General features: G+C 40.9%; 1 protein-coding gene across 2 annotated transcripts in view; it reads right to left on the bottom strand.

The window, feature by feature from the left end:
• Positions 1-27,621, bottom strand: part of rapgef5a (Rap guanine nucleotide exchange factor (GEF) 5a) — a 50,555-nt gene that overhangs the window by 3,042 nt on the left and 19,892 nt on the right. The window contains exons 8-22 of one of the 2 annotated variants that reach the window (XM_062435874.1): positions 27,496-27,569; positions 27,031-27,035; positions 25,233-25,284; positions 24,295-24,471; positions 24,218-24,226; positions 10,851-10,993; positions 9,727-9,827; positions 6,071-6,149; positions 5,825-5,969; positions 3,819-3,910; positions 3,659-3,689; positions 3,218-3,296; positions 2,719-2,868; positions 2,446-2,543; positions 255-377 (exon numbers count right to left, since the gene is read on the bottom strand). In XM_062435874.1, coding sequence (XP_062291858.1) covers positions 255-377; positions 2,446-2,543; positions 2,719-2,868; positions 3,218-3,296; positions 3,659-3,689; positions 3,819-3,910; positions 5,825-5,969; positions 6,071-6,149; positions 9,727-9,827; positions 10,851-10,993; positions 24,218-24,226; positions 24,295-24,471; positions 25,233-25,284; positions 27,031-27,035; positions 27,496-27,569 — 1,358 coding nt within the window. Of the gene's footprint in view, positions 1-254; positions 378-2,445; positions 2,544-2,718; positions 2,869-3,217; positions 3,297-3,658; positions 3,690-3,818; positions 3,911-5,824; positions 5,970-6,070; positions 6,150-9,726; positions 9,828-10,850; positions 10,997-24,217; positions 24,227-24,294; positions 24,472-25,232; positions 25,285-27,030; positions 27,036-27,495; positions 27,570-27,621 lie in introns of both variants that reach the window. The other variant, XM_062435873.1, reaches the window with a different exon arrangement.

The following is a 27,621-nucleotide window of genomic DNA, read 5'->3' as shown; positions in this document are numbered from 1 at the left end:
TTATCTGTCTATTGATTGACAAATCAATAAATCAACTAACATTTCAGCACTCCTACCATTACGAACAACACTGATCAAGCACAAAAAATTGTCTAAATTTCAAAATATTGGGCTCCTCCTGACAGCTGCTTTAGCTGCAAGAAGACATTCTGTACTCATGATCCAGCAAATCGTATAGAGCATTTGCATGTTTAGTGCTTAAGTGTCATGAATTTATAATAAACTACATCCACATTCTGTGTGTATGTGTTTACCTCATGGATGGATTTGAATAGGCTCCAGTCAAGGTGTGTGAGAGCAGCTGCCACGTCCCAGGTGTTGATTCCTAAAAGCCGCACTGGCCTCTTGCTTAGCTCAGCACTGTCTGTTAAAGGAGGCTACACACACACACACACACACACACACACACACACACACACACACACACACACACACACACACACACACACACACACACACACACACACACACACACACACACACACACACACAGAATAGACAGTTAGTGCACAGAAAGATAGTACAGTCCATACTCTACATACACAAAGGTACTTCTAGTGGCAGTTATTTCTAAATAAGTTACACAAAAAAACAGTATTTCACTACTACTGAGCTACAGAGCAATAGGGGCGGTGAGGGATTCAAACACAGTGCAACATTTTAAAAATTCAAAAGACACAATACAGCACAGAGCCATGAGAGCAAGTGGCTGCTGCTTGAGATAAGATAATTTATTGTCCCCGAGCGGAAATTTGGGCAATAGTGCAACACATAGCGGCAATCAACTTAAATACAACACGTAGCCATCAAAACAGTACAGTGGTACACCAAAGACACAACAATAAATTACATACAACAAGATAAGAAAGACATGTACATGCCTTGTGAGATGAAATATATAAATACATAAACAATGTCAAAATGAGGAATGAAATCATAAAAACCATATAATCTTAACTAAATGTAACAGTACATCCTTACTTAAAAGGCACAACAGGAGTAGTAAGGATCGAGTTGGTTGTTTGTTGAGTAGTGTTATAGTTGGGAAAAAAACAATGCTTTAAGTGTTTGTTTTTATATTTGTTGGCTCTATAATGTCAACCTGAAGGTAATAATTCATATTGAAAGGTCCTTCAGACTTGTGTGTGCAAGTCTGGCAACAATTCTCTCATAGATAGTGTGAAGGGACAGGTGATCATTCTTCCCTAGTCCCTATCACTCTCATCTCATGTAATCAATTCTTGATTTCAACTGGACTGTAAGGATGCTGCACCATGATGCCATACCATATCTAATGATGCTTTCCAAATGCCAAACTAGCACATGGATTCTCAACCTGGACATTTATTGTCTATTTGTACGCCCAAATATTTTTTTAGCAGCACACCTGCTCAGTTTCACTCATTTATTCAGTTTTCCTTAGCGTTAAACATAAGGTAATGGCTGTCACACTAGACCTTAAAAGGTGGCAATCTCCTTATGGTACACTGAGGGGCCATCGTTACCACACAGCAGGCTTAATATAATTGTACTATCTGAGAATTTGAGGATGTAATTATCTGGCTGTCTGCTTCTGCACTCATTTGTATTCAGTGTGAAGAGGATGGGTGAGCTCACACAGCCCTGTGGTACCCCTGTACCACAGTGTTTGACCTCAGACAGTAAACCTGTTGGGACGTGTTCATTAAGAAAGAACAAACCATTTGATAATAAAAGGATTTACTTGCTTGTCTTTTAACTTTTTGGACAAGCAAGTGTGGTTGGAGTGTATTAAAAGTGTAACTAAAATCTGCAAATAGAACACCTGCATATGGGTAGGGGTCCTCCAAATGCTTACTAATTAGCATCCTCTGTACTCCGGCCCTGAAGAGGCTCTAGACATAAAAGCAAATCTGTCTTAAACATGTTTACTATGAGTCTATCAAAGCACTTAATTACTACAGATGTTAAAGCTATGAGTCTAAGGTCATTGTTAGCAGCTGGACATGGTATTTTAGGCACAGGAGTGATTATGGACTTTTTCCAGAGAGCTTTAACAGTTTAACTGTCTAAGGACTGTTTAAAATAGGACTCCATTCAGCCATTAGGTCTGATGTGAACTTCTTAAGCAAGAAGGCAGGTAAGGCATCCAGTCCGTTGATTACTTATTGCATACTTTGCTAAAAATGGTTTGTGCCTGCTGTGGTTCAACGTTCAACCTGTAATAGGCATCAGTAGTGGTAATGGACTCTAAGGCCTCAGCGCTCTCTTGAGAAAAGTCCTGTGTTTTAATCTGAGAAAAAAGGTCATTCAGTTAATCAGCCTACATATACAAGCAGAACTGAAAGCTGAGAGGGGATTTCTACAATACAATTGTTGTTTCAAACCCGCGTTACAGGTCACCATACTGTAGTAAATACAACTCTGCATTTGTGAGCCTGAAAACTGAACAATGCATTTACATACCAAGATCTCTGTGAGGTCCCTGCGACAGGCTACAAGCTTCCCCTGTGGGGTCAGAGACTCTGAATACACACAGTCACTGGGCTGTAGCACCCTCCGCTCTACTGAGACAAATATATACAGACAGAGAGAGAGAGAGAATGATAACAATTAGAGCCAGGAATTGAGAAAAAATGAGCATTTTCAACAGGGATCTGATGAGATGCAAACATTAATGCATTTACTACGTATTATACTTGCATTTGTGTATTTGTGTGTGTGTGTGTGTGTGTGTACCTCCGGTTTGCGAGACTACAGCAAGCACCATGTCTTCCTCTGCTTTGTCCATCTTCAGACCAACAATCCTTAGCAGCTCATGAGCCTCCAATGAGGGGTGTGTGTGGACACTCAGGTAGGAATCGGCGCTCACGTATACGCAACAAATAACTGGGATATGAAAAATGTTCAAAAGGCAGTGAATACACTGTGAATATGTTTATGTGACATAATAAATGGAGACAACAAAAATCGTGAAATAAACAGTACATTTCTGTAAATGAATGTTGAAGCATGTGCACAAAAACTCAAAACAAAAGTATGTTCAGTGAGAGACTTCAGTTAATTTCTGTCAAGTACAGAAGCAGACAAAAAAACTCTCTAAACTGTATTTAAGTAATTTGCATGTGCACATTGAAATTAAAACTCACAGACTGTCATTATGCATAATTGTATACAGTCCTGGGCAGTGTGGGGCAGTGTGTGTGTTTGCGCATGTGTGTGCGTGTCTGTTACTTACCCTCTCTAGTCTCAGACTGCGGATTTCTGAGTTGCAAAAAGTTCTCCTTCAAACTCAGCTGCTGATACATTTGTTTACTCTGACAGAGAGAGAGCAGCACAAGCATGGATTTTTAATAACATAGTTAAACGACACTGTATATAGTGACACACTAACAGTAACATCTGTTGCATTTGTGAGTGTCTATACAGCTCTATCACATCTAATTATAACAGTTTGTCAAGGTGTAGCCACATAACCTTATTAAAAACTATGGTATACAATTGGCAAGAATGACTAATAAAAGAACAGGTATCAGTACTAAACATCAGTTGAAAAAATGGCATTGCAATACCTATTATTTTATTTAATGTTCTTATTTATTTATCTATACCATTAAAAGTTATAGATTTAATACTGTTTTCAGATGGTATCAAGTATCATAGATCATTTCGATGTTACCTTTTGGTTTGGAGGGCAGTCATCCACTGTGCTGCAGGAAAGAAACACACATCAAGTGATCAGGGATGCCTGCAAACTCACAGTGACTGGCAGACAGAGATGTTTGCACACCATCACATTTAAAAAACAAAGGACTGTCCTTATGCACAGATCTACTTACTGTCTGCGACGTAGAAGCTTCTGAAACTCCTTCAGGTCTTTCTCCAGAGTAGGGAACTCATACAGATCCTCCAACACACACCTATAGAGAGTCTAACAGAGAGACCAAGACGATACGATAATCTCATGTTAGATGCTTCTTAACTGATGGTAAAACTTTTTTTGTTGAATGCCTCTGTCTATGGTCTTTTTAGACTTTATCTTTGCTTATAGCACTTCACTTTAATGGGACATGACCAGAGTTATTGGCTACATTTACAAACACACACACACACACACACACACACACACACACACACACACACACACACACACACACACATATATATATATACACGAACAGAAATCAATTTAACATTTATCCCACAGGCTCTATTTCAAACTATTGTGCTTCATTGGCTCCACATTAAACAGCTGCCTGATGAAAGGTCTATTACAAGTTACAACAATCTACACACAGCTGTTTGGAGGTACAAAAACTTCATATATTAAAATTAAAAACTGCAACATATTCATCAATTATTTTGGCTGATAAAAAGCAGCATCTAGTCTTTAAGGTAGGTATGACCAGAGTAAATTTGGGTATGACCATTTTTTTTAATTAAACAATGAAAAGAAAAACATAGAAAAGGCAAAACGTACAAGTGAACCGACATTACAAGACATGGTGCTAAAATAACCATGCAGCTCATTTACTGAGCACCATTAAGTGTAAATGATACAACGTAGGTAGAATATATTTTTTAAAAACAACAGAAAAATCCTTTGCCTTGTACTTAAATGCATGACTAGGCACACTCGGTAGTGTCTGTGTGTGCATGGCAGAGCATTAGTAAGTAGCATGAAAGCTCAGGAGGCAGTAACACTAACAACATACAAAGAGCCACATGTGCACACACACACTTACACACACCTGCTTATCGCTGTCATTGACCCACCATAGCCCCCGATCCCAATTCCCCTCTCGTTCCTCTGTTACTAGGCAACAATCACCTGGGTTACACACTCCATATGAGATTATACCCATGCCAACCCTCGCACTTTGGTTTCCATGGCAACGCAGCACAGAGCGATGGAGCCGTCAGGTTACGGAGGGACAAGTGGTGGACTGAGTGTGTGCGCCTGTTGCGACTAAGCATGCGGTTGTGTACATGTGTGATCGTGTTATGCTTATGTGTGTGTGTGTGTGTGTGTTGGTTTTTTTTTGGTGTCACGGTTGTCACAGGCGTTTAAATCAGATTAAACCGACCACGTGAAAATATAGTGGGAACACAGCGGATACAAGAACCACTGTGGTGACAAATGTGACACTAAGAATCTGTATGTGTGTTTTCAATCCTATGCAGATCATTTTATACATACAATCGGAGGTGGGCATTTGTTATTTTTTTATTAGATACAGTTGATGACGTGGATAATTTTCATGGTTATTTTGCATTATTGTCTAAATTAAAAATACAGCAACACATCATGATTATATCTTTCATTACATAATACACTATTAAAGTGCCTGTATTTTTGGTCAAGCTTATTCATTTTCTCGTTTGTCAGTAGGATGAAACAAAAACATCAACAAAACAGACAGTCCCTTTGTGGAAGAAAGCTGATACCCAGCTCAGTGTAACAGTAGTTACCACTGACAAAACGCTCAGCGAAGACACACACACACACACACACACACACACACACACACACACACACACACACACACACACACACACACACACACACACACACACACACACACACACACACACACACACACACACACACACACACACTTTTCAGCTCTCTGTTGCTTTCACACACCAAATGTTTGATGTCCTATTGTGCAGCACTGAGAAAGGACAACCCCATTTTAGAACAAGACAGATGAAGGCAAATGAAGATGATTCTAATGTTGTTCAGTGGCATATCTGAGAGGGCACCAGAGGATCAAACTCATTAAAGCATTGAAATACAAAGGACAGGGGCACAGGGCGACTTGCAGGGTGAGTAGTGCCGTACCTTCATGAAGCTCCTGACATGCTCCTCTTCCTTGAGGAAGTCCTTGTAGAGCCTGCTCCAGTGGGAGACCAGCTGCAGTACTTTACGCTTCCTGAAGAGGGCATCCTTACCCTCATCCTGGCCCCTGCAGCGGGTGCTGCTATAGGTGAGAGCAGTCAAGGAGAAAACTACGCTTGGAAAAGATAATGTGGATGTTGAAAAGATGTGTGTGTGTGTACAATTGCGTGTGTTTTCCAGTAAGGATATTGTCCCAGCAGAGCCTGACAAAGGTCGTGGGTGGACATGAACACAAGGTAGGTCAACAGGAAGTCATCCAGCAGCATTTCTGAAACATAGGACACACATCATCAGTCACTTACTGTGCTTTCACTTGCAAATTGAACCAAGTGAGCTTCTCTTCTATATTGCTTAAGTCTCCATTTTCTCCCTTCACCTCTGATTTCCAATGTCTTCATGTATTAGTATCTTTTCTGTGTCAGCCACATCAGATTAGTATTAATACACCAAGAAAACATAACTTTGAACTTTAAGATTGAACCTTAAAATGTCAACTTTATCTTACCATGTTCCCCTTTTATTTTAAAGTGGCAACAATTAATAATTTATATCAGTAATTGATCAAATGACTAAGTGAAATGTGAAAGCGGTCGTTTGTAGGGATGAACTGAAAGAGAATAATGAACCAACTCTGTGGTTCACTTCACCTCTACAAAGCTTGTCTTAGCTTTGATTGGTTCAGTGACTATTGGAATTAGCTTAATCATGTTACCATAATTACGACTCCACATTAATGCTAATGTTGCTCTGTGTCTGTTGGATATATTAATGTGATATATATAAATGGGCAACTTTAAAAGGCCCAAATAGTCATTTATTTCAGGGCTAAGGGTGGAAATATCATCCTTTTCCACCCTTTCTAACTAGTATATCATATAATTCTGTATCAGCTTAATTCAACACTGCATTGCAGTTATATGATGTTACAGATAAAATATTCAACATGTACATTTTTTATGGCTGGGCCATTCCAAAAACTCCATTCTACTTGTCACCATTTTATACAGATTTCCCTTCAACCAGGTATATTATGTATATATACTGCAGAAATGTTCCACCGTAACTCAAAGCAAACATATGTAGATATGAAAAAGTTGGCTTAACAACACGAGTTTGGAATTGAAGAGGTTAAAAGGTCACTTGCTTATGGTGCCAGCTATTGTCAATAATGTATTTTCCACTACACCCACACAGTCCTGGTGGAGCAGATTACCTTGAACTTGAACTTTGATCACTGCTATTATTTCAAATATATTTAGTGTAAAAAACCAAGAACTTGAACTAACAAAATAACATTTCCATCACTAAAGGGATCCATTCTCTTGTCTCATATTCTTAACAACTTGGCAACCTAAAGAAATTCATCAGAGTAGAGCGAGCTAATGTGCTTGGGAAACAGTAAGAGTGTGAGACTCAGCAGGTGTTCAATGGGTAAGAACCGAATAGAAACAGCCCTTGTGGCAGATGGGTAATGAGCCATTGTTGGTGGTGTGAGGGAGCTGTGGTGTGTGTGTGTGTGTCACAACTCTTTCCCTGGGAAATGTGTGACCCAAATATGGTTCTGTCAGGCAGAGAGCAAAGAAATCAATTATAGAAGACTGAGCAGAGGCCGCAACATTAATATTTGATCAACTGTCTTCTCCTTAGAAATAATAACACAACTTTTTTTGGAGAAATCTGAGTATTTATCTGTTCAATCTGTGGATGTAGCACTTCTTCTTGACCAGCTATTAGTCTTTTTCCTGCTTTCCATTTCCCTCTCTTGCTCTCCTTCCCAAACCATCCTTGTCTGCCCCCCTTCCCTACACCCCCGTTTTTCATTTTCTCCTTCTGGGCAGTTACATTTCCCCCGCTACTACTCTCCTCCTACGCTCGCCCTCTCTCAGCTCTCTGTGATGATAAATATCCATTTTCATCTTCAACATATGCCCTCTGCGTTTGCCTGCTGGCACACACAAAGTCAAACACATAAACTCATAGACACAGGAAAAACACACGCACCCTAACACACACACACACACACACACCACCCTGATGAATAACTCATTTAGCTCTGACCTTGGGGACTTTATCTCTTGTGAGAGAGAAAGAAGGAAAAAAAGAGAAAATGTGTGTGTGCTGAACTAATCGCAGTAATCTGCTGCTGTGTTTTTTTTTTGCTGTGTGTGCATGTGTGTGTCGGTGCGTGTGTGTGCATGTGTGTGTGTGTTTTTATGTGTATGTGGGGAAAGGTGGTTGGGGTAATCGCTGCCTCTCTAAAGAAGCGTGTTCGAGCCTGTTCAACATGCTGCAGAGCTAAGCCCACTAAAACAGCACACTGATGCTCAGCACCACCCCAGAGGGCCAACACACACACGCACGCACACACATGCAAACCCTCATGCTTATTCAGTGCACATAGACCGAAAGATAGACACACGCACACAAATACAGAGACAAAGACAGACAAACATGCAAGTACACTCTTGATAGGCATCCCTGCTTCTGCCTCTCTCTATCACTGTTCCCCTTAAAAATCAACCCGAGCCTTAAAAAAAAAAAAAAAATGTGTCTTTACTCCTTTCAGTGAATAAATATAAGGCGGTCTTCCTCCACAAAGACCATCTCAGTTCTCTCTCTCTCTCTCTCTCCTACATTCATCTCTCACTCTGTCTTCGTTCGCTTCCTGCAATTCAGTGAGATGGCTCCCTGTGGACCGCTGGGAACTGGTGGCGCTGAGGAGTTGATACATAAAGACGCCTTGTTTGGAAATGGTGCAAACAAGCAAGAGAAGGGTTGCATAAAATACAGGTTGGGACCCAGATGTCTTGTGAGATGAGTTGTTTGATTAAAGTGGTATTGTACTAGACCTAGAGCTGGTTGCATTAGCTATTCAAACATAGCCTAATTATAAAAAGTGTTTACTAAGAGGGGGGTTACGCATCACTTAACTAAAACCGGTTGCACCACATTAACTAGCTACTTCTTTTGTAGGGAGTAGGTGTTACTGAGTATTTAAACCTACTTACTGACAAGTGTCTCATTAGGATCCGTTGACTATGACAATACATACATATACAAAAAAATGGCAAATATTCATTGGTTCTGGCTTCTCAAATGTAAGGATTTCCTTTTCTCTGTTGAGTACAATTTAAATACGTTTGGGATTTGAACATGATATTTAGGCATGTCAGTTTCTTATTTAATTCTACTTCTACTACATTTTATCACTTTCCAGACTACATTAACTGATTAACTGATAAACTGCTACTGTAAGCGCTGCATTGTTTAAAAAAACCAGTAGCTGTAAGGTAGACCTCATGATTGTAAAACTGAGACATGACAGTAAATAACCCACTGGAATTGTTTGCAGCAGAAATGTCTTCAATACCCTGGGGGGAATCTTTTCACAGACTCATTAGTGCATTTAACCTCTTGAATGTTCCTCACATTTACAGGCAGTGACATGGCTGAATGAATGCAAACATGCACCTGGATGTGGTGTGAGGGCTGACTCATGCAGCCATACACACGCACACACACACACTGACAGTATATAATCAGGGGGGAGAGCATACCTCCCGGCTTTGAACCCACTTCAAGAGAAATGAAACAGGCTCCAGATTGTGTTGTAACTTGTTGAGTGGCATTGAAAATGGAATTCCTTGCAAGGAGAGGGAGGTTTGGTGTTTAGTTTTAAATATGCCACCAAACAGCCAAGACAAACATCTCAAACATCCCACAACTTTTCTATCTTTATATGGAGAGATGTGTATTTATGCTCTCTCAGAGGTGTCTGTGTGTGTAACGTTTATGAATTGTGTGCATTTAGAGTACTTTTGTTGGGTGCACGACTCCAAACTTACCACTCTCCCTGCTCTCTGGCGCCCCTCTTTGGTCGTCCAACCGCAGGTCACTTAGCAGGTGCTCCAAGATCTTGAGTGGCGTTCCCGACACCACCACATACCTGTAAGACGAAGGGCCGCAACAGTCTTCCTTACTAGAGCACCAAGTACGATCATCTCCATCCCTCCATCCCTCCTCCCTCTCTCTTTCTTTCACTTCCCTCCTATTCTCCTCCACATCTTCATCATCAATGTAGCGAAAATAGGGGACATCGAATGTACAGATTTCTGAGCTGCTACTGCCTTCGTCATGATCATCATCGTCCGTATCATCATCGTCTGTATCATCATCGTCGTCATCTATGTCCTCTGCCTCTGCAAGCGTTGCTAGTTCAGTGGTCATCTTCATACCGAAACACTTCCAGAGGATCAGCCCTCATCTAAGCGTTGCATACCAAGGAAGGGTGCTCTCCGGTGGGGTAAACTGGCTTGCCGTCTGCCTCTGTCAGCTATGAGCTCCAAAGATTAAAACCTTCTCTCTGACAGCACCAATAGTAGCGCTGGGAGGGAACTGATTACTACTAAAGTTGCTGAGAACTATACACAAGAACACACACATACACACACCCACTTAACCTGCCTGTCACCGACACTCCCTGCATTGTGCCTTAGGTCTTGGCACAGTTTAACATACAAAAACAGACACATGAGGCACAAAGAAACAACTCTGAGGAAAGACACACATACATACACATACTGTCCGGTATACACATGCACGATCCTATATGCATATCCTGATTTATAGAAGGAAAGTAAACCAGTCTTGGTGTCATGTTTGTTTCCCTTTCAGCTGAAAACAAAAAAGTCATTATCTTCTTACTGCTCTATGCCAGAAGCTAAAGCATACATTATCTTAGAGAGAGCGAGAGAGAGACAGAGCGAGAGAGAAAGAGCGAGAGCGAGAGAGAGAGAGAGAGAGACACACACACACCTGATACTTTGCATGTACATTCAAGAGTGTGTGGTTGCAACCTGAGACACCAAACTACAGGACACTGACAAGGAGAGGGGAGGAGGAATATGATTATATTTTTGTTGCTGCTGTTGGTTTTTAGGGCTGTTATTATGTAGAAGATGGGACTGACCTCTTGTCGCAATCCTCCTCTCTGGACCCGCCCCCTGAGGATGTGGGTGAGGGCCGTTCTGATGGTGACGTCACTGATGATGTCACTCTTTGCAACACCAACACGTCCCGTCCTCTCTCCTTCAGGCAAACCCTCCCCAACGCCTCCTGAGAGGGAAAGAGAGAAAAAATTATATGAAAAAAACCCCAAAAAACAGAATGGCAATATGGCAATAGGTGAAACGAGGACGAGCTGTTAGGAAAAAGTTTAAGGGAGTGAAGACAATGGATTTTTTGGGAAAGTGGTGGATTTAAACAACAACGAGCAATAAAATGAATATAATGCATCTCATGTGACAGTATTATTTCTGATATGCCTTTTTTGCTTTGTCTGCATTATTGCGTGTCAGGACTGTGCAGATTGTGTTCCGTTTCTTTCAGTTCATTAAAATCCAGTCACCAAGTGTGTGTTTTAGCTCATAACAGTTAATCCTATCTGCATATATATCATCCAATGTTGTCCGTTTGAGGGCATTTAAAAAGACTGTGTCACCATTCTGTAGTTTTTCCTCCAGAGAGCGCTGACTTTGTTTTTCAACTGTTAAGCATCTTACTCAATATCTTGATCACAGCTCTTCAACAACCAAAAGGTCCAAAAAGGTTTTTTTTAAAAAGAAAAAAGAAAGAAGAATACCATCCAGTACATCACCATCTAATTTTTTTGTTATTGGCCTTAAAAATTTAAGGTTCTAATGTCCAGACTCTCACTCAAGATCAAAATGTTTCTCCTTCACCAATCAAAAAGCAGCTCTCGCACGCCAATCCACACATGTGCAAATGTATATCTGAGAGAGATATTGCGTTTCAGGAGGTATTGCGTTTCCTGTCTTGGCATTGTATAATAAAAAACAATGGGGACAATTAGGAATGTGGGCTGACACTTACTGATCCCCTGCTCCAAAAATGAACAGCAACATGATCTGTGACGAGCACAAACACACATACACACACACACCTGCAGTGACAGTGCAAAGAGAACAGAGTTCCAGATGGACAAAGGAGCACAATAAGGAACCGCCTGAACCTCCAGCTGCTTGCTGCAGTGTCTGTCACAGCCAGAGGGATCAAGCAGCAATCACAACTGATACAGACAGAGAGCTCTCTATGCAGGGTTGTCTATCTGCAGCACTCGTTCCTACTTTCACACACACACACACACACACACACACACACACACACACACACACACACACACACACACACACACACACACACACACACACACACACACACACACACACACACACACACACCAGAGCTGTTCACAAGTCATTTTTTACAAGTCCAAGTCAAGTCTCAAGTCTTTGAGCTAGAGTCCAAGTCAAGTCTCAAGTCTTTGAGGGTCAAGTCCAAGTCAAGTCTCAAGTCTCTGGTCAAGAGTCCGAGTCAAGTCTCAAGTCTCTCGCCAACACTAAATCAAATTCAAATTCTGACCTTAGAGCTGTACAATCTTTCATCCTGATCAGTTAGCCTTGCGAGCACCTGCCCATGTCTGTTTTTGTGGTGTGCTGTCACTGAAGTTTGTATGTAAGTATCTGTTTGTATGTTGAGATGCCCTCTCCTGAAACTGTTACCAAATTTACCTTCGACTATTACCTTGACCTAGACCTTGATATAGGACAGTATGAAAATGTACCAATTGTAGGTTCACTATAGAGAATCTACTGCAATGTGATGTGAAGAAACATACACTAAGAATTATTTCAATTCCATAACTGTATTTTCTCCAACAAAAAAATAATTATTTTAACAATGTTGTAAAATATAACAAAATGAACAAAACATGAACATCACAGAAACACTGCACTGCAGTTTAACACTGTGGTACAAACACATGTTCATTATTTTTTTCTCCAAGCTGCCTTTTATCTGCTGCTTAACACAACACACAGCAGGGAATGTGTGGGGATATTATAAAATATATATATATATATATATATATATATATATAAAATGACCATAGTTAACGCAACGTTGTGTTTTTTAATAATTAGTAGCGGAGCCACTAAGTTAGTGGCACTAAGCATAATAAGAGTTGCGGTGGTTTCCTGTCTGAGCTTTCAAAATAAAACCTTTGCTATTGTGCGCTTCTTATTATTATTAACAAACAAATTTGGGGCTTGTCAATTACGGGAGAAATGACGGGAGGGCGGTGGGAGATGGTTTCGAAATATGGGAGAACCAGGGAAAAACGGGAGTGTGAAGGCTTTGTATCCAAACGTAATGATCTGAGGCACTCCTGCTGAACTTATCGCACTCGCCATTGTCAATGTCTGATACTGAAGATGCGCGCTTCACACATGGCGCATGCGCGTGGCATGACGTTGGTGTTTACATCTAGCTCAGAGCCAGAGATCATACAAAAAGATGAATGACAGATAAATAATGAGAATAATAATAATAACATGAAATAAAGGTTGTTCGCGAGTCTCGAGCCTCGAGTCGAAGTCAAGTCAGAAGTCTTTTGAGGTCGAGTCCAAGTCGAGTCTGAAGTCACAGTTTAGTGAGACTTAAGTGCAACTCGAGTCCGAGTCGCGAGTCCGAGTCCCCAGCTCTGACACACACACACACACACACACACACACACACACCAATATACCTGAGGGGGAGGATCTGGTGACCTTCAGTGCACTGAACATCTGTATCATCCTAGAGTAGACTATGAGTCATCAGGGCATATCCACACACACACACACACACGCACGCACGCACATGCACACAAATAGCACTTTGGGCATATTGTTTTGTCTGACCCAAGTCATATCCCACCTACTGTCTCTCATGATCAGACAGCTCCTTTCATCTGAAGATCACAGAAATGGAGTGTGAGTGTGTGTGTGTGTGTGTGTGTGTGTGTGTGTGTGTGTGTGTGTGTGTGTGTGTTTGCTTGCTTGCTTATGTCTGCCTGTCTATTGACTTGTTTTTGTGTGTTACAGAGTTATCTGTGGCTGCATTTGCATTTGTCTTCGGGTTCCACCATGTCATGAATAAAATCAAGCTTCTAAATGTTGTGATCACAGTTATTGATCACTATTGGCACTTTGATTGAACCTTAGAGCTTTGTGCAGTCCTACATTGTGTGTGTGTGTGTGTGTTTCACATTTTCTTCTTAAACTTTAATTCGATTTATCTATTTACTTTTTTCAGTTTTGTCAAACTATTTGGGCTTATTCATTCCTATGTAACTCCTATGAAAGTCCCAAGTCCAAATCTTACGGTAGTAACAAAAGGCTCCATGTTCACTGTTCAGATTGGACTACATGACTACATGTTATGTAATGATATAACAATTAAAATTGGAGAACAAAATACTTTTATTTCTTCTGACATTTACAAAAGGACTCACTGTAGGAGCGTCTAGGTACTGCAGTTCAGAGGTTAAACAGAAAAAGCACTCGCCCACCACACGCATCTTGGCTGAGCACTCGAACAAAAAAACTGGAGGTGTTCACACTTTACAGCATCACTGTGTCTTGTGTAGGACTCTATCTAAGCATCTTATAAGATTTATAGAACTCCTTCTCATTTGGATATTGGAGCAACCTATACTAGTATTTTTGATTTTCTTTATAATTTATTTCTCAGTTATACTATTGAGCCATCATTAAATTGACTACGCTACTTAACAGTACCACATGATTTCAATATGATTAAACTATAAAAGAAAAGACAATCATCCAGCCTTTGTCTGAACCATGGATATGAAACAGCACACAACACAAACTCTGGACTCCAATCAGACTGATTTTAATGTTGAAGATATTGAAGTATATGAATTTACCACTATGTTGCACAATGTAAAAAGAATTTCCATGTCTTCAAAGTGAACCCACCTGTGGAGAATGTGTATTTTCAAAGAACCCATATATCATTATGTAATTAAATGTCCACAGGATGTGGCGACAAAAAGATGCATAAAGCAGATAAATAAGGCAGTGACATGATGAGATCTGACACTGCATGCAATTAATTACATTTTGGGTTGACACCCACACCGCACCCAGCAGTCCAGATGTGACGTCAAGATAAGTTTGGAAGCTCACTGGTCTAAGTATATGCTTAGACCACTTCATGCAGGGTTATAAGCAATAAGATCCAGGAGGCTTTATCGCAAGTCTCTCCTCTTTATTTGCTGAAATTTCCTGTCTCTTTACACCATTAACTCCCTAAGTGTCCCAGATATACTGTGAAAAAAATAAAAAGAGACAGATTATGTAACCAATTATAACCACTATGAAAACAAAGAAGGAGAAAACGTTGCGCTGTGTTCCTGATACAGTAGCAAACTGGTGATCTTTCCGATAACACACTCACACTCTTTACACAGATGCCAAGAAAAACATCACTGAGCCAAGAATGGAGGAAGGCACCGTTGCAAACTCACATACACGTACAAGATCAAAAGGCTGCCAGAAAACACACAAAAACAAAAGTAAAACTATGCATATGTAAGTATATGGGCATACACAAGAATTCACACTTAAATAATCTCTAAAGAATTAAGCGCAAACAACAGTTTCCAACAATGTTAATTTAGCCTGAGAAAGTATGTAAGCCATGAAAAGTAAAAATACACAAAGTAGGGACTTGGAACACAGTGTTAAGGAGGGGTCAGAAAGTTATGCAATAGAGAAAAAGAAAGGGAACAAAAAAAAAGGAGGCAAGATGAAAAGAAAAGAGACCAGGACTAAGGGATCATGAAAACCAGTGAAACAGAGTGTGGGGAAAAAAAGTGAGAAGTATAAGAAGCAGTGACTGTGAAAAGAGACATTTGAATCCAACTCTCAAACACATTTTGTGCAAACCTTTGACATTTGCCTCCTCAAAAAAATTTAACTAGAGGCATTTACATTAGAAGGATGAGCGGTGGATGGAGGTTTACCAAAAGACCATTTACACATCTTTGAGGAAAAAAAGTGAATCTTAAGGATTGGTTATCAATTTGCCTGAGAAAGTATGTCATAACTTTTGACTGGTACTGTATGTCAGAGTTTGATTTAAAGATGAAAAACAAACAAAGGAAGGTGGCGATTATAAAATAACACAACCTGTAATAGTCACACAACTATGACATTTCTAGGCACTTAGGGGGGACATAATAAGAGATGGAGTATAATCCTAAACCAGTCATGCCATGTGTATATAATTTAAATATGTAAACATTTGTCACTTGTTCTCAGCTAGCAGGTGTGTCACTCATTTTCCTTCCATTCCTCCCAATCCCTTCCTTCAATTCAACCATCTGTACTTCCAGCTCTTCTTCACCCTTCCCTCTAGTCCGTGAGCCAGGGCCTCAAAATATGGAAACCGTTACCGAAAAAGTGGCAAAGGCTACCATACCTTTTCTGAAAGCCTGGAATCTCAGCTTTTCAATGATGTATGATGGCCATCTGACAAGAGTAGCTGTTTTGAGTTATCACACATAATGTAAACTAAGGTTGAGAAAAATAATGCGTATAAATCAAGCAGAACACTGACAGCTGAAAATCTATATTGGACATATTGGAATATTTTATTTTGTTATGTTTGGTATCATTTTAAAGGGGAGACTCTGGGCTTTCATTTAAATCCTTTTGTGAACATTTTGGATAAGTACAGCCAACCCTGGAGCTCTTCAAACTTTTAATCACACACATTTTCCTGCCATTTCCGCCTAAGTCATCTTTTGTCTTTTAATCCTGTGGCACCAGGGAGCATCAGAGAAACAAAATCCAAACACTGAAATACTGGCATGACCCTAAAGATTCAGAAAATGTATCATTTACCCATATTATCTGATTTGGAGGGGGTGATTTTCAGTGTTATATCAGACATGGCGTTTTCAAAGACAGAAACATGTAGTGTACTATTACCCCTATGCTAATTTGTTGAAGTCTGAGGTAAATATTTTTTAGAGAAAGTTGTTATTCAGCATTTTAAGCATTTTTAGATAGTTCAAAAGGTCCTTAATACATATCCACCAAATATAATTTATATCAGGTCCCCAATTTCATGGAATTTACATTAAAAAATGAATGCCTTGTTCTCGGGCGACTCTGGTAAATAAGAAAACTTTTATACATAACCACAAAACTTTCCCAGTTTATCACATAAATTAAGACAAGTATTGCTTGTATAGCAGGTTTTCTCAAAAGTAATGGCTAAATATACAAATGAGGCTTCATTTACTAAAATAGGCGCTAATTTGGAGAAATGTTCAAACTTGACATGTATATATTGGATGAGGTCACCTTAAAAGTTATCATTGCGGTTTAAGCAGTTTAAACATATAATAATAGCCAGTCAGAAATAAAATGTATAAATAATGAGCTTGTAATGTATAAATAAAAACAAAAAGTGAATAAAAACAGAATGCAACGATGGCAGAAAATGTTTTCGATTATTTTTTTTGGAACATCCCATAGGGTCAATGGTATAGCAGTGCAGCCTCGGATGTTCGGTCCTGAACTGCCTAGACCAGCTTGTGATGTGCCCAACAGCACTGTCTCTGTATCTTTGCCAGCTCTGCCAGTGTATGCTGTGGGAACTAGGTGTGGTCCTCCAACTAGATCCTATGTTGAGGTCAAGACAGATATCTGTGCTGATGCTTTGAAGAAGAACTTCTTATGGTTGGTATGCAGACTGCACTCTGCCACAAATCAAAGTGTCCCTAGCTGGACAGGTTACAACATCTTAGCAGCAAACTCTGTTAATGTTATTCCCAGTGTTGTCAGCTATCTGCCAACCATCAATGCCCCGGCCACCCAGATGGCAACTGTTCATGAGATTCTCCTTCAAAGTAAAAACATCATGACTTCCTTACACATCAGCAACATGTCAGTTGCCTTTGATCAGGCTCTCTACTGTAAAGTTATAGAAATTCTGTGGGCACATAGAGACAGGTTTCCCAACATTGTGCCAAGACTTGGAGTCTTTCACACTATCTGTATGTTATTGGGTGTGATTGGGAAGCGCTTCCAGGCTGCAGGCCTAAGGGACATATGCATTGAATCTGGAGCTGTGGCTGAGGGATCTGTCAGTGGTGTTTTGGATGGCCATAAGTACAATAGATCTCTGAGATTCCACAAAATCATGTATGAAGCCCTCCTGAGGCTAGTCTGGAATCAGTTTCCCCAGTGGCTCACAGAGAACCATCCTGATGCCCACGATCTCCGATCTCTAGATATCCGGCCCCTAGTCTTGAGTGTCTTTTCTGAGGGTATATCATCAACCACTGTAGAAGAATCACTTGACCGTACAGTTTTCAGAAAGGTCCATCAGTACTTCTGTGAATTCATGCAGCATCTCAGGTCTCAGCAAGGTCCACTGGCCCGCTTCTGGATGTCATATTTTGACATGGTGGAGGTTGTACTAAACCTTGTGAGGGCATCACGTGAAGGAAACTGGGCATTGCACATGGCTAGCATTCGATCAATCATCCCCTGGACCTTTGCCTATGATAATCTGAATTATGCAAGGTCACTCACTGCTTACTACTCAGAGATGAGCAGCATTGAACATGAGAAACCAGGTCTGTACATGTTTCTCTGTGAAGGTGGCTTTTCGGCCCAGCTGAGTGCAACAAACACATTTGCAGGGTTCCGATTGACCAGACCCTAGAGGAAACTGTCAATCGGGACACTCAGACAGCTGGAGGCACAAAAGGGTTCAGCTTGAACCCAGCAGCTGTCTCAAGATATTACCTTACTGCTGAGTACAAAAGCACTTACCTGTCTATATTGAAAAGCTCCCTGGGACCCCAACAAAGTGACTGTTCTCACAAGGACCTTGGGCAAAGCAGAATTGCCAAAGATGAAGAACACATTACAAGCACTGTGGATGTGTTGGATTCTAGTTGGATAAATCCATTTGCAGGTGGTGAGTCCCTTGTTTCTCTGTCTACTGGAAGTACAGCACCAGCAGATGTTGCTGAAGACCTTCTGAAAGCACACACCATTGGCGAGAATGCCTACAGAACCTTCTCTGCTGAGCGTGTTGAGAGTAATCTTCCTGCAAAGCAGTTCCATGCACCACTCTCCAAGAAGAAACTGAAAACATTCTCCTCAATGCAGGGAAAAGCAAAGATATGCAAAACTGGGAATAAAGAAGTTATCCTCAAAGCTGATAATCGAATATTTGCCCACATGGTACTGATTGCACAGAGTAGACAGCTCAACCTGAAGGAAGTGTTATCTCATCCCCTTGGACCACTTCCGTGGGCTCTTGCTTGTGAGGAAGACTTGCAAATCCTCACTTGCCAAGCAACTGCTCAAGTTCCCATGTGTTGCTGAATCATTGCCATTAAATTCAAGCTGCGTAATAGATGGCATGGCACTTGTTCAGAAGCTGAACGGTGATGGCAAGACATTTGCTGATATTGCAGACTATGTCTTGTCCACTGTGCTAGCTGAAGCAAGTCACAGCACCCGTGTTGACATTGTTTTTGATGTATATAATGAGGCTTCTATCAAACACATGGAGAGAGTGGCCAGAGGTGCAGACTCAGGCACAGAGGTCAGACAGATCACTGCAGGGCACAGAGTTCAGCAATGGAAGAAGTTCCTACAAAGCAACAACAACAAAACAAATCTTGCTACCTTCTTGCTCAAAGAGTGGGGCAAAGAACAGTCTAGAACAAGAATCTGTGAAAAGGTTCTGTACACTACAACCAAAGATCAGTGTTACAAGCTGACCCAACAGGGAGTGCACAAGGTAGCAGACCTGTCGTCCACTCAGGAAGAGGCTGACACCCGTATACTACTCCATGCTTGCCATGCTTCAAGGACTGGTCACAAATCTGTCATCCTTGTGTCTGATGACACTGATGTCTTGGTGATAAGCCTGGCTACCAGTGATGCACTCACATGTGACCTGTTCCTGAAGTCAGGGACAAAGAATCGCACTAGTTACGTAAACATCTCACAACTCGCTCGTGGTCTGGGTTCACAGTTGTGTCAGGCTTTGCCTGGTTTACACGCATACACAGGCTGCGACACTGTAAGTGCATTTGCAGGTCGTGGTAAAGTGTCAGCCCTAAAACTTCTTCAGAAGAATGAAAACTTCTGTTCAGAAGGTTGGGGCAGACTCGACAATGACACCTTAGTTGTATGCAGTCTTACAGGAGTTCACATGTCAAATGTACAGCTCCAAGTCCAGAATCACCAACATCAATGAAATGAGGTATGCACTTTTTTGTGCAAAGAAAGGTGTAGAATCCTGGCAGTTACCTCCATGCTCAGATTCTCTCAGGAAGCACTGTCTCAGAGCTAACTATCAAGGTGCTATCTGGAGAAGATGCCTCGAGAACAACCCTGAAGTTCCTTCCCCAGTTGAGCATGGGTGGTCTAGAGTGGACCAAGATGGTGACTTGCAGCTCTCCATAGACTGGTTCAATGTCTCCATTGGTCCACAAGCAGTACTTGAGTTTCTGTCCTGCTCATGCAAGAGGGACTGTGTCACTCCATCATGTCAGTGTGTTGCCAAAAACTTGCCCTGCACTGACCTATGCCATGCAAGACAGTGCAAAAACCAGAAGGATGACTTTGCTGATGAGAAACAATCCTATTCCTCTGATGAGGATTCCGAAGAGGAGTTTGATTAGTGTCGTGGCCTTGAATGATGCAATCTGTACGAAAATGTCATAAAATGTCATTGACCATGCCTAAAAGTCATGACCTTGACCTTTTACAGTAATGGCAATGTCATAATTGGGTTTACCACACCTTAAAACATAGGAATCCATGTCTCATTTGTTATTTGTTATACCGTTTTTTAGATTTTCAGCTATGTCAGTGTTATGCTTAATTTATAGGCATTATTTTCTCAAACGCCATGTCTGATATAACACTGAAAATCACCCCCTCCAAATCAGATAATATGGGTAAATGATACATTTTCTGAATCTTTAGGGTCATGCCAGTATTTCAGTGTTTGGATTTTGTTTCTCTGATGCTCCCTGGTGCCACAGGATTAAAAGACAAAAGATGACTTAGGCGGAAATGGCAGGAAAATGTGTGTGATTAAAAGTTTGAAGAGCTCCAGGGTTGGCTGTACTTATCCAAAATGTTCACAAAAGGATTTAAATGAAAGCCCAGAGTCTCCCCTTTAAAATGATACCAAACATAACAAAATAAAATATTCCAATATGTCCAATATAGATTTTCAGCTGTCAGTGTTCTGCTTGATTTATACGCATTATTTTTCTCAACCTTAGTTTACATTATGTGTGATAACTCAAAACAGCTACTCTTGTCAGATGGCCATCATACATCATTGAAAAGCTGAGATTCCAGGCTTTCAGAAAAGGTATGGTAGCCTTTGCCACTTTTTCGGTAACGACCAACCCCTCTGGCTCACGGACTACTCCTTGCTGTCTCCTCTCTCTTTTTCTGAAACACATTTGCTTTTTCCCCTCTTCAGCAAGCTCAAGTTAAGTCTCTCCCTGTCTCTGCCTTTGAATGGACAGACTTTATGCTCAAGAGGTTTGGATTTGGGAAGAGAAAATAGTGTTTAGAGGACATGTACTTGCTGTGCCGCTTGCTGGGTCATAAACTGAGTGCACAGCTGTCTCTCTCACACCTGTATACACACATGCACGCAAACGCACACAGTGTTCAGTTTGGGCACAAGAAATGAGGAGCGACGATGCAAAACATGTTCAGCCTCTTAAAGCTCTTTTGCCCACTCTATTTCTCTCACATTCAGACTGTCTTCTCTTTTCTTTCACACACACACACACACACACACACACACACACACACACACACACACACACACACACACACACACACACACACACACACACACACACACACACACACACACACACACACACACACACACACACACACACACACACACACACACACAAAATATGACGTATTGTAAAGAGGAAAGGTGGGCCTCATGGAAAGCCTAAAGGAAGCACTTTCTGATCCCTTCCTGTTCTTACTAGTGAGTGTGCATGTGTGTGTGTATTAGTGTCTGTGCTGATAGTGACCAAGCCATATCTGTGTTGTCATAGCTCTGGGTCTGATTCCTGGAAATAATGGATAAGAATATGAAAACACAATGCTTTTAGCTCTGCAGCACACATTCATGTAACCCCCCACACACAAACACACACACACACACACACACACACACACACACACACACACACACACACACACACACACACACACACACACACACACACACACACACACACACACACACACACACACACACACACACACACACACAGTGTAATTGATAAATAACACATTCCTTAACTATTAGAAAGTAACAGAAGCTGCCCTGTTTGTATGTGTTTTTCATATGTTTCTGTGACCTTGTATAATCCCTTGTGCAGGATGAATTCTGTTACCGGCTGCAGCAAACTCTGATTACAGAATCAAATGTGGAGGAGTATAAATTCAAGTGAAAAGAAGGCAGAAATGCACACAATTCACTGTACTGACACATGAATTACATCACTATGGAAACAGCCCACACTAGTTTGTCAGAGCTTGTCTGTCATGGGGAAAAAAAGAAGGAAAGTAGAATAAAATAAAATAAATCACCATGACAACCCGGTGAAAGTGGTTTTTGTGGTGAATCAGGCTGGTTACTTGGTTTTGGGTCTTATAACCTGAGCTGACTGAGATGATCATCAAACCTCATGTACTAATCTTTCTTTCTGAAAATACTAAAAGGATAGATAAACATGGTATTTGTTTGCCTCTATATATTTTTGTATTGTTCTTCCAATATAAAGGAGGTATGTTGTTATCTCTCTTCTTTTTAAGATGATTTTTGGATCCTGACAAAAGCTTGAACAGAAATGATCATTTATCGGAACACTCCTGCATGATTTGATGCTGCTTCTTTTATTCACATATTACAAGAATCGCTGCTGCTGCTTGCTTTGATGTTTCTTTCTAATTCCTCTGACCTAAGAAACAGTAAACTTAGCTGATGGTCATCACAAGGCCTTACATTTAAATTATATTCATACTGGGTATGTGTGTGCAGATGAAGAGGAAGAATCTTTGAACTACAAGGTCATTTCATTATTAACCTTTTAACATTCATTTATCAACATTGTTAAAGTTTCCCTTAAATCCCTCTTCAAGGAGATTTTAAGTTAAAGAAATAATTGCTTTTTCACTCCACAATAATTTCACAACAGCCATTCTTTAAAGATATATGATTTCATACATATAATTATATCCTGCAAGTCCTTGACATAATTTTCTGATGGTACCATAGAGTTACAAATTCTGTTTACCGCCCAGTTTGAGAGGAGCTAGTATAACACTTTAAGATTCAAGTCATCCTAAATGTTGGTAAACTGTTTTACAAAAGGTTTAGTATTAAGTGTGTAGGGTCTCTCTCTACTGCATCCCTGATTAAACAACACCACATTCATATTTCTCTGTAGTTTCCTCCAGCTGTAATGCTTTTCCTAAAAAACAGTATCTTTTTACTTTTGCATGTAAGGATTGAAAATAAACTCATATGCACTTTGAAAAATCCCCAAGGCTGAGCTTCGGTCAAACTTGCCAAGTTGATGAGATATGCGGTAGATTTCACAAACACACACACCAGGATGTAGGGTGAAAGAAGACTGCATTCGCTTCGCTTCCTGCCCTCAGGTGTACTGTAGAGCAGGATTATACAGTACAACGCTTCACTAACACTCATTATGCACACACACTGAATCAGCCTGCCACAGCGCCAGCAGTGCATGAACACACACACACACACACACACGCGCACACACACACACACACACACACAGGGTCCCACACATGATTATAAGCCCCAGCCTGAAAACTCACGCACGTAAGTGAACACGCGTAGACAAAGTACAGTCACACACACAGTATGTCGGTTACTTGACTAGACTATAATAAGAGTGTGAGATCACATTGCACTCAGCCATTATTAACACCCACACTAGACTAGCTAGAGAACTGGTGGCTGTTCAATTTACAGTGATCTGAATGAAGCGAAGCTCTAGGCGTGCATCAGAAGTGATAACCGTGCGTGTGTGTGGGTGCGTGTCTGTGCACAGATGTGTCGTCATGTAGGCAGGCGATGCGCAAAAGTGAGCAGGAGTGCTGTAGATGTGTGTACACGTCTGTCTGTCATTTAGATTGACAGCAACACAAATCACGCTGGTCCTGATGAGGCTCCCTGACCTGAATCCATGAGTAACTCAGACTTGAAGTGTGTGAGCACTTAAAAATGATGACAGCAATGAAACATTTACCACATGATGACGTCCATTACTCTCTACTCATTCTGACCAGCTATAACTCATACTGCAGATTAAATGGTGGGTGCCCAACAAGGTCACAGAACATCACCGGTCTTATCGCTACTGATAATATAATATTTGATATCAGTGACTTTAAAAAATAACACACTTTTCTACTCACTGCCTGATTCCTGTCAGGTAGCCTGTAGTTGTGGTTCTGCAGCAGCCGACAGCCATCCTTCGCCAGACGCTGCACGGCCTCCAGCCCCAGCCGACTGGTCAGTTCCTCACGGCCGCACACAGTCCCCATTCCTCCTCCGCCGCCACCGCCGTCCCGCAACGCACACACCCCGCCCAGCTGCAACACAGGAGGCATTAACACATATCTCAACCCGCAGTCCCAAGACATGGTGGAAACAGTCAAAGTGGGTTTGCGGGATGTAGGTCAAGAAAGTTCAGTGATTTTGTCCGAGGGAGAAGGAAAGCAGTTTGGGTATAATCCGTAAACATGCGATAACAAGTTTTCAGTTGCCCCTCTATGTCCATGTGAGGAGAATGAGTAGAAATGGTAATCCTGGGTGTCTCTATCTATCTTGTTCTCTCTCTAATTCCTCCTCATTACTCACAAACTCTCTTATTCTTTCCATCTATTACAGTCTATAATTCCCTTTATCTGTTGCACTTCCCTCTTTGTCTCTGTCTGACTGCTCTGTGTCAGAGGATCTAGCGGAGAAAGAGTGAGTGTCTGTGATTAGTAGTATAAGTGGGCGGTGTGTGTCCGTGTGGGAAGAGTGTGTGTTGGGGGGGTGTGTGTGTGGTGTCTATCTCCACCCCTCTGTAGTTGGGAGTTTAAAACTGTGTTAACCACCATGGTAGCCCAATTTCAGTAATGTATAAGAGTATAAATATCAATATCTAATGGTGTTGTCTAAAAAGAGGTTCTGAAAGAAATAAAGGGAGAAAAATAGAAGAAAGAGACAGATATATTGTATGAAACTGCTGCAGGATACTGGAGAAATGAATTGCTCTGTCCTCAGATAGACCTGAAGACAGAAAACATGACTGAGTGTATCTGTGTATGTGTGTGTGTGTGTGTGTGTTCGTTCCCTAGGGTGCTGCTAGTATGATGGTTATCACCAACGGCAGCGGGTAGCCTGGTCTGTTTATTTTCCTTGGAATTGAGAGAGAGGTATTTCGTTTGGCTGAGAGTTGGGTAACCCTTCCTGCGAGCTCAACTATCCCACGGTGCCAGAGGGTCACACACACACACACACACACACACACACACACACACACACACACACACACACACACACACACACACACACACACGATGGCATACTCTCACGCTTAATTTTGTTTACTAGGAAACACCCCCCAACGACAACTCTTATCTGTTAGAGTAGATACGTACACACACACACACACACAGACACATCATATATCAGAGCCACAGTCCCCTGTCCCTTGCTGTTTCCTCTAGACCTGTTCTCAACTTCCTGTCCTAGAAACAGAACACACCAAGATAAACCTGTCTGCGGTCTGCGTCTGTTTTTATTGTGTGGCCGGCTCCATCCATCTCCTCCTCTCTCCCATTGTATCCTTAATTTGTCTTTGATCCCCTTGTGTTTGTAATCCATGACAAGCTAAACTGTTTTCATCAGGGTAACCGAAACTCAATTAGACTCCAGTCCACTTATGCTGCTGTGGAGTCTAATTAGCAAGAAAATAGTGTTGTTTTTTTTACATCACAAAAACACTATCTGCTCTGTACATGAAGGAATTCCTTGACATTGCAATTTATTGACCTCCAAATAAATTAAACTTAACTAATACTCATGTTACTGCTACAGTCTGCAGTAGTTCCCAAACTGGATTTGGAGACCCACAAAAAGAGGTCACAGATGATGAAAAGATGGGATGGAGACAAGAAAAACTACCATACCATGGGCAGCCAAGCAGTAGGCATGCAAAACAAAAAAACAAATAAAGCTTAATGTATCTTTAAAAAAAAAGCAAGAAAAAACTAAATTATTCTTATTTTCTAATATTGTTAAATACTATACGAGAGGGAAAAAGAAATATACTTTTTCAGTTGCATTCTTTTACGAGGATTTGCAAGAAGGCATTTTTTTGTATTAGGTAACCAAAAGTCAAAAATGTTAACCACTGATCTATAGTACTGTATGTGTAGCTGTGTTTAAAAGATTCTCTTTTTCTGTTCCTCCCCTCTATCGTCATATCTCTGGTCTAATCTGACTATAAATATTTGATGAAGAAAAAGATGTTTCCACTGTACAGAGATGGGACTAGGAAGCAAACAGGCTTCCCTCTACTCTGACCCCATTTTCTACATTTAGCCACCTCAGGACACACACACACACACACACACACACACACACACACACACACACACACACACACACACACACACACACACACACACACACACACACACACACACACACACACACACACACACACACACACACACACACACACACACACACACACACACACACACACACAAAATTACCTTTGTAAGAGAGAAAGCTAGTTAGAAAATTGCTCTCTCTTATTAGGGTTTTCCCGGTCCACTTGATCAAGATATATTTTAATTGGCCAGTATGGTCATATTAAACCTGGTTCATTTCCACTCCTTTGTTCAGCATTCTGGGTACGGCTGCAGTCAAAAAGCCTTATTTTTCCTTATAAAAAACAGCTAAGCCTCTTCTAAATGCATAGGGCTCCAAACCATGGAGCAGCATGAACAAATAAAAAGAAAAAACATTTTTTTCACTTAACAAATCAGCATGTGCTAACCAGCAGAGGTCTAAACTAAGACCATTGTGCATGTATTTCAGCAACATTTCATATGTGTACCATATGCTGCTGCTAGTTGAAAGTGGCATTTGACCTTTTCTGTATTTTGTTTGTGCTGCATACACGAGAGGATGTCTTCCCACCTTAACAGTCTCAGACTAATGTTACTCTGTCCAAAGTTATAATACCACATACATTATATTCAATAAAACCTATTTTTAATCAATGCAGACATATTCAGTTATTAGGTATATTTCTATCCTGGATTGGAGTGATTTTACTAAATGTAAATGTAGGCCTATTTAAAACCAAGTGCACACTCTCCAAATTGGGAACTGCAATTATTAGACTGACTCTATCAGCAGGTAGTTGTAATGAAATTACTGCCTAGAGGTAAATGCACAATGAAGAACCACAACGTCCCTGGTTCACATCTGGCATGTCATTCCCCATCTTTCCCTCCCCTTGTTCCTTGGCATCTTTTTACTTTCAACAATCAATAAGACGCATCGTTATTATTTCATATGAGTCGGAGTGTGTGTGTCTATGTGTGTATTACCGGGCTGCTCTCTTCACTGGGAGTGCGAGGCTCCTGGTGGCTCGTCTCCGTTGTCTCAGAGTCCTGCTCTGATACTGCAACCAATCATAAAAGACTCATTGCATGACAAAGTCTTTGTCATTCCAT

Source organism: Scomber scombrus, chromosome 16 (genome assembly GCF_963691925.1).
Source record: "Scomber scombrus chromosome 16, fScoSco1.1, whole genome shotgun sequence".
Taxonomy (NCBI): Eukaryota; Metazoa; Chordata; class Actinopteri; order Scombriformes; family Scombridae; genus Scomber; species Scomber scombrus.
Note: the sequence above shows the minus strand (reverse complement) of the source record. Positions and strands in the feature narration are given on the sequence as shown.